Source organism: Bombina bombina, chromosome 10 (genome assembly GCF_027579735.1).
Source record: "Bombina bombina isolate aBomBom1 chromosome 10, aBomBom1.pri, whole genome shotgun sequence".
Lineage (NCBI taxonomy): Eukaryota > Metazoa > Chordata > Amphibia > Anura > Bombinatoridae > Bombina > Bombina bombina.
This window is the reverse complement of record NC_069508.1, coordinates 12,160,053-12,178,058: the sequence shown is the minus strand read 5'-3', so window position 1 is coordinate 12,178,058 and position 18,006 is coordinate 12,160,053. Positions and strand designations below refer to the sequence as shown.

Genomic DNA, 18,006 nt, shown 5'->3' with positions numbered 1-18,006 from the left:
TTCTGGACCAGCACTTCCAGTTCATAGCTCTTCTGTTTGGCCTAGCTACTGCTCCAAGGATATTTACAAAGTTTCTAGGGGCTCTTCTAGCCATTGCCAGAATACAAGGTATTGCAGTATTGCCTTACCTGGATGATATCTTGGTACAGTCACCATCTTTTCATCTAGCGGAAGAACACTCTGAGTCCCTTCTCAGTCTTCTTAGATCACATGGATGGAAGATAAACTTGGAAAACAATTCTCTTACTCCAAGTACAAGGGGGAATTTCCTGGGGGCAATAATAGACTGCATATTCATGAGAATATTTCTCACAGATAAGAGACGTTGCAAGCTAACTACTGCATGTCTTGCCCTCCAGGCCTCCTTGAGACCCTCAGTGGCCCAGTGTATGGAGGGGATCTGACTCATGGTGTCCTGTATAGACATCATTCCCTTTGCCAGATTCTATCTCAGACCCTTACAACTATGCATGCTGAAACAATGGAACGCAACCATTCAAATCTGGCTCAACAAATTGTGCTGGACAACCTGTTGAGAGACTCGTTCTCTTGGTGGCTCTGTCCAGATCATCTGTCCCAAGGCACGTGCTTCATGAGACCGTCCTGGGAGATTGTGACTACAGACGCAAGCCTTTCCGTCTGGGGAGCTGTTTGGTGTGTCAAGAAGGCACAAGGGCTGTGGACTCAGGAGAAGTACTCCCTTCCTATTAATATATTGGAACTCCGGGCAATCTTCAATGCCTTGAAGGCTTGGCTCCTTCTGGGTTCATCCCAGTTTATCAGATTCCAATCAGACAATTTAACCTCTGTTGCCTACATCAACCATCAGGAGGGAACGAAAGTCCCTTTGCTATGAGAGAAGTATCTCAGATACTAGAGTGGGTGGAGACTCACGGATGTATGCTGTCAGCGATCCACATTCCGGGTGTGGACAACTAGGAAGCGGACTTTCTCAGCAGGCAATCCTTTCACCCAGGGGAATGGTCTCTCCACCCCGAGGTGTTTGCAGAGATATGCAGCAAGTGGGGGATGCCGGAAATGGATCTCATGGCATCCTGCCTCAATACCAAGCTACCCAGGTACAGGTCGAGGTTGAGGGATCCTCAGACGGAACTGATAGAGGCCCTATCAGTACCATGGAGGTTCAGGCTCGTATCTCTTTTTCCTCCATTACCGCTTCTCCTTTGTGTGGTGGCGCACATCAAGCAGGAGCGTACATCAGTGATTCTGATTGCTCTGTAGTGGCCGTGAAGAACGTGGTTTGCGGATCTGGTGGGGATGTCCTCATCTCCGCAGTGGAGTTTACCTTGTCGCAGAGATCTGCTGATACAGGATCCCTTCGTTCATCAAAATCTAAATTCTCTGAGACTAGCTGCGTGGAGATTGAACGCTTAGTCTTAGCCAAGAGAGGGTTTTCTGAGAGTGTTATTGACACTCTGGTTCAAGCTCATAAACCAGTTACTTGTCGTATCTACCATAAAGTGTGGAGGGCTTTGTTAAGGCTCTGACTAGGATCAGACCTGTGTTTAGATTTGTGGCTCCACCTTGGAGCCTAAATCTTGTTCTTAGTGTTTTGCAGCAGGCTCCATTTGAACCTATGTATACGTTGACATCAAATTGTTATCTTGGAAGGTTCTTTTTTTTTGTTGGCTATTGCCTCTGCGCGAGATTTCAGCTTTCTAATGTGACCCCCCTTATCTGGGTTTCCATGCTGATAAGGCGGTTTTGCATACTAAATTAGGGTTCCTCCCTAAGGGGGTGTTGGATCGTAACATTAATAAAGAAATTGTTGTTCCCTCTTTGTGTCCTAATCCTTCTTCAGCGAAGGAACGTTTGCTTCACAATCTAGATGTGGTTTGTGCCTTGAAGTTCTATCTTCAGGCTACTAAGGAATTCAGACAATCTTCCTCTTTGTTTGTCATCTATACGGGGAAGCGTAAGGGGCAGAAGGTTATTACGACTTCCCTGTCTTTCTGGTTGAGGAATGTCATCCGCTTAGCTTATGAGACAGCCTCCTGAAAGGATAATGGCTCATTCCACTAGAGCAGTGGCTTCCTCTTTTTAAGAATGAAGCGTCAATGGATCAGATTTGTAAGGCGGCTACCTGGTCCTCCTTACATACTTTTTCTAAATTTTACAAGTTTGATGTGTTTGCTTCGACTGAAGCAGCTTTCGGGAGAAAAGTTTTGCAGGCAGGGGTATGCCCTTAGAATCGGGTCCGCCTTTTTTTGTTCCCTCCTGTTATTCCTTCAGTGTCCTATGGAGCTTAAGTATAGTTTTCCCAACAGTATGGAATGAAGTTGTGGACTCTCCCTGCCTTATGGAAGGAAAACATAATTTATGCTTGCCAGATAAATTCAGATTAAGGCCTCCCAAGGGTAGTTTTTTTTTCTGATAATGTTCCTAGGATCCCTGTAAATGCTCAGGTAGATATGAACTCCAACCTATTCATTGTTTCAAAGGAGGGAGCTTTCAGATCAATTCTGATCTAGAAACTTTGAACAACTTTCTCAATTTCCTACTTTTGGAATGGAAGCTATTCGGTCAGTTTATGTCCACAATAGATCTTTAGGATGCTTACCTTTTATGTTCTTATTTTAAGGAACATCATCGGTTTCTGAAGTTTGCTTTTTTGGTTGAGTTTTTTCAGTTTGCTGCTCTTCTGTTTGGTCTTGTTACAGCTCTCATAATATTCTCCAAAGTTCTGGATACCCTCTTTTCGGTAATCAGATCTTTGGGTATTGCAGTGTTTTCTGACCTTGATGAGATATTCAGTTTCTATGAGTCTTTCTTTGACAGACCAAAGACAGTTGAAGCTGGGGTTTGCCTGTTGGAACCTTCAGTCTCTGTTTTTTTCCTTTGGTCACTTTTTGCATGGAGATGTCAGATTGCATGTTTGAGGCTTTGGTTGCTGTTCTGTTTGCTCTCTTCCATATGAGCCCTCTTCAGCTTTGTATATTTACCAATGATAAAGGGTTAATACTGAGTTGTCTCTGAGGAGTCCTTTACATACCAGAACAAGTCTGTTTCTGTCTTTGTGGCTAGACTATTAGCTCTTTATGTAATCTCTAAAGATGCAAGTTTTTTCAGGATAAGGGGCTGTCTGGGGGTCTCAGAAGGCATAAGGAGTTCAGGGCACTTCAGGGTTGGCCTCTATTGAAAAGGGAATCTTTTCTCTGTTTTCAGTTAGTCAATGTTACATCTGTAGCTTATGTTACTCATCAGGGGGAACTTACAGTTCCCTAGTTATGAAGATAGTTTCTTGAATTCTTTCCTGGGCAGAAGTTTATTACTGTCTAATTTCTGCTGTTCATGTTCCATGACTGGACAACTAGGAAGCAGTTTTTTTCTATCTGGAAGAGTGGTCTCTTCATCAGGTTATCAGATAATAGATCTTTGGGTTCACCCAGATATAGTTCTGATGGCTTCTCTGTTGAATCTAAAGTTTCCCAGGTACTGTGCAAGGGCAGGGATCTTTGGACTGTGTTTGGTGATGCTGTGTTTGTGGTGATTCTGGATAGCCTATATTTCTTTCCACCTCTGGTCATTTTCTTTCCCAGGGTGTTTGCCAAGATTTGGTAGGAAGAGCTTTGGTGATTCTGATTGCTCCAGCTGTTCCTGCAGAATTTGGTAATTCAAATCTGGTTCTGATGTCCAATTTCTCTCATTGGCTGTTTCCTTTGTATCTGGACCTTCTATATCAAGGCCATTTTTTGCATCCGGAACTATTTGTTCATTTACTAAATTTCTTGTACAGGCTTGTAAGTCTGTGACTTTTTATTTTAATGTCTGAAAAGACTTTATTTCTTGGTGTTCGATTCAGGGTTTTTTCTTGGCATTCTTTTAGAATTCCTAGAATTCTTTCTGTTCTTACAGGATGGTTTGGATAAGGGTTTATCTGCCAGTTTTTTGAAATATATATATATATATATATATATATATATATATATATATATATATATATATATATATATATATATTTTTTTTTTTTTTTTTTTTTTATTTTTTTTTTTACTATTTTTCCTGTCATTCATGGTTTCGTTCAAGTCCGGCCTAGAATTAAGCTTGCTATTATCCAATGTTTCCTCCTTGGAACCTTGATTTGGTTTTGATGATTTTTGCAGGTTCTTCCTGTTGAGGATATGAATCAGGTGGATATTAAACTTGTTTCTTTTAGCTATTTCATCTGCTAGAAGAGTTTCTGAGTGTTCTGCTCTTTCTTGTGTTCCTCCTTTTCTTATTTTTCTTCTGGATAAGGTTGTGTTTTCTGACAATATAAGTTGGGACATTGTTGTTCCTTCTTTATGTCTTAATACTTAGAATTATTTAGAGTGATCTCTTCATGTTTTGGATTCTGCTAGAGCTTTATAGTGTTATGTAGACACTACTAAGGTTTTTAGAAGAGCCTTTAGTTTGTTCCTTTTGCTGGTTTTATGAGCGGGCAGAAATGTTCTTCTGTTTTTTTGGCTTCTTGGTTGGAGCTTCTGTTTCATACGGCTTATAGGCAGGTCAACCTACACCTAGACGGATTTCTGCTCATTCTATCAGACTAGTTGCCATTTCTTGTGTTTCTAAGAATGTTTTATTATTGGACCAATTGTGCAAGGCTGCTTCAAGAAAACCGAAATGCCAATAAAGAAAATGTGCTTCCATGTTTGTATGTGTGTGGAGAGGGGATCTGTTGAAGTTTTTCACAGACACAGGTACAGACATGGAAGTGCCTTTTCTGTATTGTCATTTAAATTCTCCTGGAGCAGATTCCCTGGAGCAGTGAACTGAGGGGCTGTTAATCCTAAGTGTGTCCGCTGCATCACTTGTGAGTATAAAACCACTGAGTGCTGCCTCACTTGTGAGTATAATACCACTGAGTGCTGCCTCACTTGTGAGTATAATACCACTGAGTGCTGCCTCACTTGTGAGTATAATACCACTGAGTGCTGCCTCACTTGTGAGTATAACACCACTGAGTGCTACATCACTTGTGAGTATAATACCACTGAGTGCTGCCTCACTTGTGAGTATAATACTACCGAGTGCTGCCTCACTTGTGAGTATAATACCACTGAGTGCTGCCTCACTTGTGAGTATAATACTACCGAGTGCTGCATCACTTGTGAGTATAATACTACCGAGTGCTGCCTCACTTGTGAGTATAACACCACCGAGTGCTGCCTCACTTGTGAGTATAATACACCGAGTGCTACATCACTTGTGAGTATAACACCACCGAGTGCTGCATCACTTGTGAGTATAACACCACTGAGTGCTGCCTCACTTGTGAGTATAACACCACCGAGTGCTGCCTCACTTGTGAGTATAATACACCGAGTGCTACATCACTTGTGAGTATAATACCACCGAGTGCTGCCTCACTTGTGAGTATAATACTACCGAGTGCTGCCTCATTTGTGAGTATAACACCGCTGAGTGCTGCATCACTTGTGAGTATAACACCACCGAGTGCTGCCTCACTTGTGAGTATAACACCGCTGAGTGCTGCATCACTTGTGAGTATAACACCACTGAGTGCTGCCTCACTTGTGAGTATAACACCACCGAGTGCTGCATCACTTGTGAGTATAACACCACTGAGTGCTGCCTCACTTGTGAGTATAATACCACTGAGTGCTGCCTCACTTGTGAGTATAACACCACTGAGTGCTGCCTCACTTGTGAGTATAACACCACTGAGTGCTACATCACTTGTGAGTATAACACCACGAGTGCTACATCACTTGTGAGTATAACACCGCTGAGTGCTGCCTCACTTGTGAGTATAACACCGCTGAGTGCTGCCTCACTTGTGAGTATAACACCGCTGAGTGCTGCCTCACTTGTGAGTATAACACCGCTGAGTGCTGCATCACTTGTGAGTATAACACCGCTGAGTGCTACATCACTTGTGAGTATAACACCGCTGAGTGCTACATCACTTGTGAGTATAACACCGCTGAGTGCTGCCTCACTTGTGAGTATAAAACCACTGAGTGCTACATCACTTGTGAGTATAACACCACTGAGTGCTACATCACTTGTGAGTATAACACCACTGAGTGCTGCCTCACTTGTGAGTATAACACCACTGAGTGCTGCCTCACTTGTGAGTATAACACCGCTGAGTGCTGCCTCACTTGTGAGTATAACACAGATACACACATGGAAGCGCCTTTTCTTTATTGCTATTTTGTTTTTCCTTTTTTCTTTTCCTTTCTCTTTGTGCTCGGCTATATGTTAGACTGAGGTACTGGTAAGATGGTAGGGTTTTTATAAAGTTCCTAGGGTTTGTGAATCTTTGCTGCCTCCTAGTGGTAGGGAAGAGTAATTCCCAGGAGTAATGGATCATGGACTCTCACCATCATAAAATAAATTAATTTATCAGGAAAGCATAAATGATGTTTTATACAATAGAGTCCATATTGTAGTCCCTACCAGTCAAACATATATTTACTTGGTGCTGGAATGTGTTAGACAATATTGATTAAAAAACCTAATTCCAGACTAAAAAAATCAGACAAGTAGTAAGAAATTGATCATTTTCTTATATTTAGATTTGAGTAACCTTTGCTATAAGGCTGTGTATATTTATCTATAATAATCTGCTTCTACATCTCCCTTTCTCTCTAGTATAAGAAGATGTTTACGTCAGAGAGTGGGAAGTTGGGCACCGCTGAGCGATTCATAGCTGGATCTCTTGCCGGAGCTACTGCCCAGACATCAATCTACCCTATGGAGGTCAGTAGTTCCACTTACACATCAGTCAGTGTGCTCCACAGATGTCATACACCATGACTAGGAATATTAATAAGAAGAATTTTCAGGATCTGAAGTTGTATACACAGAAGAGAGGAGATGTATACAGGAGGGTTTAGGGTCAGTTTAAGTAACAGGTGCTGAAGAAGAGTGTTAGGGAAATTTTGAGTACAGCCTCATAATCTGTTTTATCTGACAGGTTCTCAAGACTCGTTTGGCAGTAGGGAAGACTGGACAATATGATGGCATGTTTGATTGTGCTAAAAAGATTCTGAAGAAGGAAGGTGTACGGGCATTTTACAAAGGCTACATACCCAACATCCTGGGTATTATCCCTTATGCCGGAATTGACCTGGCTGTCTACGAGGTGAGATTTCTGGGGTAATGAGATACTCCCTCAAAATATCTTGAGCCTTCCCTTTACCAAACCTCATTCTTTTTCTGTGATTCTCTTGTACTATCACAATTAAGACAATTTTTTTATTTCGGACCCTCAACTCTTTTTATACACTGTCTGTTAGTGTTAACTGTCTCTATGTGGTATTCTGGCTGCCTGTAGATCATTTGTATAGTCTTGTTCCCTCACAGTATTCAAAGCCCTCTCTAGATAGGAAGCAGCATCTCTTTAAAGGGACATGAAACCCAAAATATATATTTCATGATTCAGACTGAGCATACAATTGTAAAAAACATTCCCATTTACTTCTATTATCATATTTGCGTCATTCTTTTTATATCCTTTTTTTGAAGGAGCAGCAATTCACTACTGGGAGCTAGCTGAACACATTGCTGCTCAAAAGGATACCAAGAGTACAAAGCACATGTTTAAAATTGCATGCTCTGTCTGATTCTTGAAAGATTAATTTTGACCTTACTGTCCCTTTAAGTAATACAGGATGCATTTATATAATGGTACATTACCAAATAATGGCAAAACAACCATCAACACACACACATTTGTAAAACGGACACAGACAATATATCCAGCTATTTATCGTTTATTTACAATGTATGGAAACATTGTAATCCAGTGATGATTTTGTGCAAACCCGGTTTAATTTGTTCTAGTTGTGTTAAATACCAATTTTATTTTACCTCAATAGCATGGAAATGGGCTAATCTTAATAAGCTTTGACACTTGGTGTCAGCAGTGGGATCACAGAGTACTTCCATCCCAAATGATTAATTTCTGTTGACAGACTCTCAAGAATAATTGGCTGCAGAAATATGCTACTGATTCTGCAAACCCCGGTATACTGGTACTTCTCGCCTGTGGAACTGTGTCCAGCACATGTGGTCAACTAGCCAGTTACCCACTTGCTCTTATCAGGACACGAATGCAAGCTCAAGGTAAGGAGTGCTTAAATTATACTTTTAACTAATTCTTCATTGCATAGAGATTAACCCACAGATAACACTAAAATGTAATACACTAACGTAATTTTTATGAATTTGCCTAATGGTTGAGGCAGGTTATTAGTTGTTCTTTACAATTTCTTAAACATAGACCTTGAATTTTTTACTGCACGACTAACTTCCAACATGTTATAACGCTTTTATTCCCTTTCAAAATAAGTTTGGGCTATTCCTTGTAACAGGGAGTCCCATCAGGAGAAGAAATACTCCAGAGAGTAAACTGATCATTAATATGTTGACCTGTAAAAGCCCCCCCCCCCCCCAAATGAAGTTGCATTTCTAGGGCTTGTTTCTTATATACAACCCTGAGCTAGAGCCATGATCTGCAGTAGTATCCAGCTGTTCCTCTATAGCTCTCTGATAACCGTGGAACATCAGTTGCACACAATTGTTAGGACATAAACATCTAAAGACTGAATTTGTTAGTTGTGCAAAGTGACTCACAAAGTTATTTACAGGTTTTTCAGTTTTAAATCCATGCCAATCTATCTGAGATACTTTTTGTGCCAGTCTTCACATAGTTTGTGGGTTTTTCAGATTTAACGTACATTCTTGAAAAACATATTTTGGCCTGTATCACATGGCATACCGTGGACATTGATATAGTATGTCCTAGTTTAATAGAAAGTCAGATCTCGCTTGGGTACTGTGAAACGTACACAAAATGATGTGAAATTATTGTGCATGTTTTGTTTTGTTTAGGTTTTGTGACATACGTTTAGTTTCTGTGTATGTGTGTGAAAATCTAAAGTCCTATCAATCATATATCCGACTGTTAGAATAAACTGTTGTTTGGATTAACATATAACTTTGAAGCTTTATTTAATGTAATCAGCTCTGCTTCTAATGGGTCAGATTGCTATACAAGAGGAAGGAGACAAATGAAATAAGTTGAATTGTAACTGTGAGCGACAAACGCTAATTGATTGGAACGAGGGTCCTTGTTTGATGTAGTAACAGCCTATATATGTTGTATATCACCATTAGGTGGAGACTGTGAGCAAACATTAAAGAACTAAAATACTGGATCATGTTCCTACATCTTGTGTTGTGTTGGTCTCTAAATTAAAGGGATGTAGATGTCAAGATGGGACTTTCATGATTCAGACAGAGCTTTTTATTCTTCTTTAATTCTAATCAGATTTCTCTCTTTCTCTTGCTCTCTTTTGTTGAAACTTGGCTCCTTTCCAGGAGAGCATACAGAGGTATGCTCAGGTGTGTGCACGTCTTATGCACTATATAGCAACAGTGTTTGCAAGATTATTAATCATAATGCTCAAAGCACACCCCAGAGCTTACTTTAGTATGTTGTCATAGAAAGGTGGCCAAGAGTAAGGGAAACTTGATCAAATTAGTACTGCTGTGTGATCCAGAGCTGCTCTGCTTACTGGCGAAAAAAACAGCCAATTTGCATTATCCGTGCTATACCGCACTTATGTGATCTTGTGGGATTTCACCATAATCCTGTGAGATTCCATAGTAAACTTCCTTGCACTGAGGAAGGGAATAAAGTGGTTGTGCTGCACAAACCAGATTCACACTGCCTTGCAAGTCCTGGGACTAGCATCCTGATTGGCTGCTTGAAGTCCCTTTACAATTAGATGTAGCTACTGAGGACATTCTGAGGTAAAATATCTTCCTTTTTTACATTGAGATGTTCATGTGATATTTTCTAGTCGGCTTTTTACAGATGTGGTGCATCATTTCCAAGTCCTTCAGCATTTGGGTATTATGTCCCTTTTAAAGTGTTTAGTTTACCCTTCTATATGTCTTTGGTGTATCAAGTCCTAAAGTGGATAATTATCTAACATTTATGTCGCTGGGTGCTGCTGGTTGGTTGTGTTCACAGCATTTCAAACTCACAAGACTGACACTGCCTGGTGCAACAAAAGATAGGAAACCACTTGAAGAATTGCAACAACAAAGTTCTGTGAGAGGAGCAAGCTAAATATAAGAAATATCTACAGGAATGTGACATTGTTTAACTTATAATGTCATTAATGGGTTTGAATAAATTCTTTTCTACTCAAATTAGTTTTTGTTTTTTTCATTAAAACTTAATTTTATCTCATCCTCATTAACCATTTGTTTTGCTGTAGACTCTAATACTGCAAGGGCCATATTTAACCTCCAAAGCCAGAGCATTACTCCTATATTTACTTGCCAAAGGGCTTCTTGAGTAGTAGCCAGTTTCAGTAGCAATATTAGCAGAATCTCAATAACATCTACAATACTTTCCCTGTTTTGCAGCTTCAATAGAGGGTGCCCCACAGCTGAATATGGGTGGACTCTTCAGAAACATTATTGCTAAAGAGGGATTACTAGGATTATACAGGGGTATCGCACCCAATTTCCTAAAGGTGCTGCCGGCTGTCAGTATTAGCTATGTTGTGTACGAGAAGATGAAGGTGCAGCTTGGAATCTAAGTGCCAGTGACTCCGAACCGTCCGTCCAATTCAGACACCCAGTCTTGGGAATCAATTCTGGAAGAAGCTGTATTAGCGGCACAAAGATAACGGTTACAGAAGCCAAAACACTCTGTCAAAATAGCACCCACAGAGATCAAAAGAGCTTATGTGCTGTTGCCAATGTCTGAATATTTAAAACAAACCAAATACATTTATAAGGAACATTTGAGCGATTACAAGGAATCCTTTTCTATTAGTACTTTTTACTGAATAAGTAACACTTTGTGAATATACCAGTCTTTCCCTTATATCACTCTCAGGTTCAACAACTTTTTTATTTGTAAGTAACGATAAATATGTTTCCTTCTTTTTTTTCTATATTTGTAAAACTTTTTTTTTTTTTTTTTACACAAATCTGTTGACTTTAAAAGAAATCAAACAAGGGGAATGTTTACAATGAAAAACCAAAGTGCTGTTTTATGTATGTGTTGTAGTAAGGAGGTGGCTGCATTTGTGTTTATGTGAAAAAATATATAGCTACATTAACCTACCAGGATCTGTGAACTGTCCCTTCCTGATCATAGGTCACCAAAGGTCAGGGTCATTCAGAAATCTGCAGCTTCCAACCAATGTGGGATCCATATATATGTTAGACACATGCACAGACAAGCACACGTCACAACAAAAACTCTTCTTTCATTTTGCCCAACATTAGTTAAATCATAACAACATTATTTGCTTGTTAATGGACATTTGTTAACCCCTAATCTTCTATAGGAAACCTCTCCAGCTTAAAAACGTAAAGGTACATTAAAGTGAAGGTCAATTTTGACGAATTAGTGTCCGGTTTTTAATAATCCTATTCAAAACAAGGACATTTTAATTTATCAAAATTGACATTTTAAGCGTTTTCTTCAAAAACTTACCTTTTAATCCTAAAAGCTGCTCCATCGATTCCCCCGGCCGTCAGAAGCCCCTGCTTACGTCAGAAATTACGAATCCGGCTTCCTCCAATCACAGCGTTCCCCCCGGTGGGATCATGGCCTGAGGGAACGCCGTGATTGGATGAAGCCGGTTTTGTCATTTTGGACCCACAAAGACTTCTTGCGACGGGCAGAGGAATCGCTGCCGCGGCTCTCAGGATTAAAAGGTAAGTTTTTGAAGAAAACGCTTGAAATGTCAATTTTGATGAATTAAAGTGCCCTTGTTTTTAATAGGATTATTAAGAAACGGGAACTAATTTGTCAAAATTGACCTTCACTTTAAACCCCCAAAAAATGTTTTGTGATAAATATATTATTCGTTTTTAAGCAACTTTCCGATATACTTCTGTTATCAATTTTGCTTCATTTTCTTGGTATCTTTTATTAAAGAAGAAGCAATACACTCCTGGGAACTAGCTGAACACATTTGTAATCCAAAGAAAATGGACATACAATTTCAGCCACCAATGAGCAGCTAGCTCCAAGCTCCTGAGCCTATCTCAATATGCTTTTCAACAAAGGATACCAAGAGAATTAGGGAAATTCAATAATAGAAGTACACTTAAAAGTTGTTTAAAATTATATGCTCTGTCTGAATCAAGAAAAAAAAATTGGGTTCCATGTCCCTTTTAAATAAACTTAAAATAGTAGCTAATGTTAGTGCTACAAGCCAGCAGCAGTACAAATATTTTTTTCATTGGTCAAGATTAATATCGTTAATGAATAGGGTTTATTTTAACTCTTGAAGTATTTTCTGCCTTTAGAGTTACAGTTTGAACAAAGATACTGCACTATAATATGTTCCTATGTTTATACACACACACACACACATATATATATATATATATATATATATAGAGAGAGAGAGAGAGGATAGATATATCATATTACACACACACAGAAAGAGAGAGAAGATAGATACTGTATATAGATGGATATTACACACACACACATACATTATATATAAAGTTATCTTTCTTGCAGCAACCACTGTTCCCTTACTTGGATACTCCAGGTCTTCATGTCACTACTAACCTGAGTGCAGTTTGTGAGAAGCTGTAGTAGGGATCTAGGTTTACATGAGATGATGTAATGCAGAGTTCTATTACTTAACCAGCCATAAACAAAAGTTGCCGTTGGCAGCTGCCTAAATTGTATAATGTGCATCATATGAATGGCCAATCACTCCGGAGTGTGCATGTTTGTAATGATTTGTTTGTGCAGGGGAGAGGGTAATGCATGTTTCATTTGTATTTTAATAAAAATATCTATTTTTTTTCTCGACTGAAAATATTATTGTTTCTGAATTGTTTGAGAATGACTATATTAAAACTGCCCTCTGGCTAAGGCTGCATTACAAAAGGTCTGCACACACAATACATGTTTATATTCACAGTATATATTAGTAATTAAACACTGCATTACAAAAGATCTGCAAACACAATGCATGTTTATATAAGCACAGTATATAACAGTAATTAAACGCTGCATTACAAAAGATCTGCACAGGCAATACATATTTATATAAGCACAGTATATATCAGTAATTAAGTGCTGCATTACAAAAGGTCTGTGCACAGAATAAATGTTTATATATGCACAGTATATATCAGTAATTAAGTGCTGCATTACATAAGGTCTGCACACACAATAAATGTTTATATATGCACAGTATATATCAGTAATTAAGTGCTGCATTACATAAGGTCTGCACACACAATAAATATTTATATATGCACAGTATATATCAGTAATTAAGTGCCACATTACATAAGGTCTGCACACACAATAAATGTTTATATAAGCACAGTATATATCAGTAATTAAGTGCTGCATTACATAAGGTCTGCACACACAATAAATGTTTATATAAGCACAGTAGATATCAGTAATTAAGTGCCACATTACATAAAGTCTGCACACACAATAAATGTTTATATAAGCACAGTATATATCAGTAATTAAGTGCTGCATTACAAAAGGTCTGTGCACAGAATAAATGTTTATATAAGCACAGTATATATCAGTAATTAAGTACTGTATTACAAAAGGTCTGTGCACAGAATAAATGTTTATATAAGCACAGTATATATCAGTACTTAAGTGCCACATTACATAAGGGCTGCACACACAATAAATGTTTATATATGCACAGTATATATCAGTTGTTAAGTGCTACATTACATAAGGTCTGCACACACAATAAATGTTTATATATGCACAGTATATATCAGTAATTATATGTCACATTACATAAGGTCTGCACACACAATAAATGTTTATATATGCACAGTATATATCAGTAATTATATGTCACATTACATAAGGGCTGCACACACAATAAATGTTTATATATGCACAGTATATATCAGTTGTTAAGTGCTACATTACATAAGGTCTGCACACACAATAAATGTTTATATATGCACAGTATATATCAGTAATTAAATGCTGCATTACATAAGGTCTGCACACACAATAAATGTTTATATATGCACAGTATATATCAGTAATTATATGTCACATTACATAAGGTCTGCACACACAATAAATGTTTATATATGCACAGTATATATCAGTAATTATATGTCACATTACATAAGGTCTGCACACACAATAAATGTTTATATATGCACAGTATATATCAGTAATTAAGTGCTGCATTACATAAGGTCTGCACACACAATAAATGTTTATATAAGCACAGTATATATCAGTAATTATATGTCACATTACATAAGGTCTGCACACACAATAAATGTTTATATATGCACAGTATATATCAGTAATTAAGTGCTGCATTACATAAGGTCTGCACACACAATAAATGTTTATATAAGCACAGTATATATCAGTAATTAATGCTACATTACATAAGGTCTGCACACACAATAAATGTTTATATATGCACAGTATATATCAGTAATTAATGCTGTATTACATAAGGTCTGCACACACAATAAATGTTTATATATGTACAGTATATATCAGTAATTAAGTGCTGCATTACATAAGGTCTGCACACACAATAAATGTTTATATATGCACAGTATATATCAGTAATTATATGTCACATTACATAAGGTCTGCACACACAATAAATGTTTATATATGCACAGTATATATCAGTAATTAAGTGCTGCATTACATAAGGTCTGCACACACAATAAATGTTTATATATGCACAGTATATATCAGTAATTATATGTCACATTACATAAGGTCTGTACACACAATAAATGTTTATATATGCACAGTATATATCAGTAATTATATGTCACATTACATACGGTCTGCACACACAATAAATGTTTATATATGCACAGTATATATCAGTAATTAAGTGCTGCATTACATAAGGTCTGCACACACAATAAATGTTTATATAAGCACAGTATATATCAGTAATTAAATGCTACATTACATAAGGTCTGCACACACAATAAATGTTTATATATGCACAGTATATATCAGTAATTATATGTCACATTACATAAGGTCTGTACACACAATAAATGTTTATATATGCACAGTATATATCAGTAATTATATGTCACATTACATACGGTCTGCACACACAATAAATGTTTATATATGCACAGTATATATCAGTAATTAAGTGCTGCATTACATAAGGTCTGCACACACAATAAATGTTTATATAAGCACAGTATATATCAGTAATTAAATGCTACATTACATAAGGTCTGCACACACAATAAATGTTTATATATGCACATTATATATCAGTAATTAAGTGCTGCATTACATAAGGTCTGCACACACAATAAATGTTTATATATGCACAGTATGTATCAGTAATTAAGTGCTGCATTACATAAGGTCTGCACACACAATAAATGTTTATATATGCACAGTATATATCAGTAATTAAGTGCCGCATTACATAAGGTCTGCACACACAATAAATGTTTATATATGCACAGTATATATCAGTAATTAAGTGCTGCATTACATAAGGTCTGCACACACAATAAATGTTTATATATGCACAGTATATATTAGTAATGAAGTGCTGCATTACATAAGGTCTGCACACACAATAATGCTTATATATGCACAGTATATATCAGTAATTAAGTGCTGCATTACATAAGGTCTGCACACACAATAAATGTTTATATATGCACAGTATATATCAGTAAATAAGTGCCGCATTACATAAGGTCTGCACACACAATAAATGTTTATATAAGCACAGTATATATCAGTAATTAAGTGCTGCATTACATAAGGTCTGCACACACAATAAATGTTTATATAAGCACAGTATATATCAGTAATTAAATGCTACATTACAATAAATGTGTACAGTATATATGTACATGGTATACTGTATATCAGTAATTAAGCACAGCATTAAAAAAGGCCTGTGCTAATAATACATATTTTATATATGCAGAGTATAAATTGGTAATTAAGCAATATCACAACTGTGCTAACTAACATGCGTATTACAAGTTGAAAGTAAGCACATTTGCTCAAGTGCAGACTGAAGACCTAGCAACAAATGTAAGAGTTAAAAAAAAGTGCACCAAACACAACATGAATACATTCAAATAAAGTGTTACACTCATATATACACTTTCTGATAAAAATTATTCTTGTAAATATTTTTTTTAAGGGTTAAAAGGTATATGTTGTATAGCAAGGTGTTTGACTGGAAAGGGCTATAATATATACATATGTCTAAATATATATATGTGTGTGTGTATGTAATATATATATATACATGCATATTTACACATATAAACACACACATATATATATATAGTATATGCACATAAATAAATATATATATGTGTGTGTATGTAATATATATATATACATGCATATTTACACATATAAACACACACATATATATATATAGTATATGCACATAAATAAATATATATATGTGTGTGTATGTAATATATATATATACATGCATATTTACACATATAAACACACACATATATATATATATAGTATATGCACATAAATATATATATATATATACACACACATACATATATATATATATATATACACACACATATATATATATATATATACACACACATACATATATATATATATATATATATACACATACACGCACTTTGGTGCCCTTTCCACTCAAATACATTAAAACATTTGATCATTTTTAATAACTTTCTGCTCCACCTCCGTGCATCCACCGACCACGCCGCCTCCGCCATGAAGATAGAAGATGGATCCAGGATGAATGAAGATGATCTAGGGTAGAAAAGACTAGTAAGCGCAGAGTGTAATCACTAAACTCCTGAGTAACCTAAGGGTCCCTATCAAAGGTGTATAAAATCAGCATAAAAAATAGAATTTACCAGGAGCGCTAAAAAAAGCTAAAAGTGATATCCTAATATTAAAGTGCCAAGTGGTAGTGCAAATGAGTATGTGCAAAAAGTATTCTATAGAGTGAGAAAAAATTCAAACGTGAAAACAATGTATTCAACCAGGGTTATATATCTTAATATAAGCCTAAGTATTATATAAGTGGTACAGATACGTCTGAAAAAAACTTGTTTAAGTGTACAAATGTGATCCAGAAGGTCTATATATCTTAATATATGCCTATAAATACTAATGTCTCTAAAATTTCTTAAAGTGCAAGAGTGTAAGAATGGTCCTCTGACCAAGCGTGTATAGAAACCAAAACAGTAATTATCAAAATAATTCTATGAATTAGTGCAAGTGTAGGATATACATAAAAATGTATTAATACATGGCCAAATATGCAAACATTATATGCAATAAAAACAGAATATAGAAAATAGAATATACAAAACGGACGTCTCCGTATAAAATCAGGTTGCCACCACACAAGATTTCCTAAATGCGTATAGTTATTCGAAAAAACTTTGTCTTTGTGCAAAAAGTCACTTTTCTTAAGCGAAAGTTTTCTATTTGAAGGGAAAACCTTTTAGCTTACCCCCAGCAGTTCAGTCAGATCAGTCCGTCAGTTTGGAATTACCGCCGTGACGGAGTGACGTCACTCTTATAGACGTTGTTCTCAATCCGTGATCCGATTGGTCCTTAGATCCCAGCTCAAGTTTCTAAGCTGCCGTGTTCAGTAGACAATCGTATCCGCTCTTTAGTGCTGAGTAGCACGCAGGATACTATTTGCAGTATGCAGACAGTTAGAGTAAGTGCTGGAACTCCTGATTTCACCTTAGAGTTCAGAGGGCGCTATATCAGTGTTTAAGCGCAAATTCCAATAAGTTTGTGAATGTCCATCTGCCAGGGTATTAATATGACAGGAATAGGTCCACAGCTTAAGAAGAGTATTCAGCAACAACAGTACATAATATCAACGCGTTTCTCCCTATACAGGGCTTTTTCAAGATGAAAATGTTGCCACAGTTGCACCTTTTTAAAGGTGTTCCCAATTTCTCATTGGTTCAGTATAA

General features: G+C 37.0%; 1 protein-coding gene across 1 annotated transcript in view; it reads left to right on the top strand.

Moving 5' to 3' along the window:
• SLC25A24 (solute carrier family 25 member 24) overlaps nt 1-12,848 on the top strand; it is a 48,534-nt gene extending 35,686 nt beyond the window's left edge. Inside the window, exons 7-10 of the mRNA XM_053693785.1 lie at nt 6,625-6,732; nt 6,950-7,117; nt 7,950-8,100; nt 10,417-12,848. Coding sequence (XP_053549760.1) covers nt 6,625-6,732; nt 6,950-7,117; nt 7,950-8,100; nt 10,417-10,592 — 603 coding nt within the window. The 3' untranslated portion in view covers nt 10,593-12,848. The remainder of the gene's footprint in view (nt 1-6,624; nt 6,733-6,949; nt 7,118-7,949; nt 8,101-10,416) is intronic.
• The last annotated feature ends 5,158 nt before the right edge of the window (nt 12,849-18,006 follow it).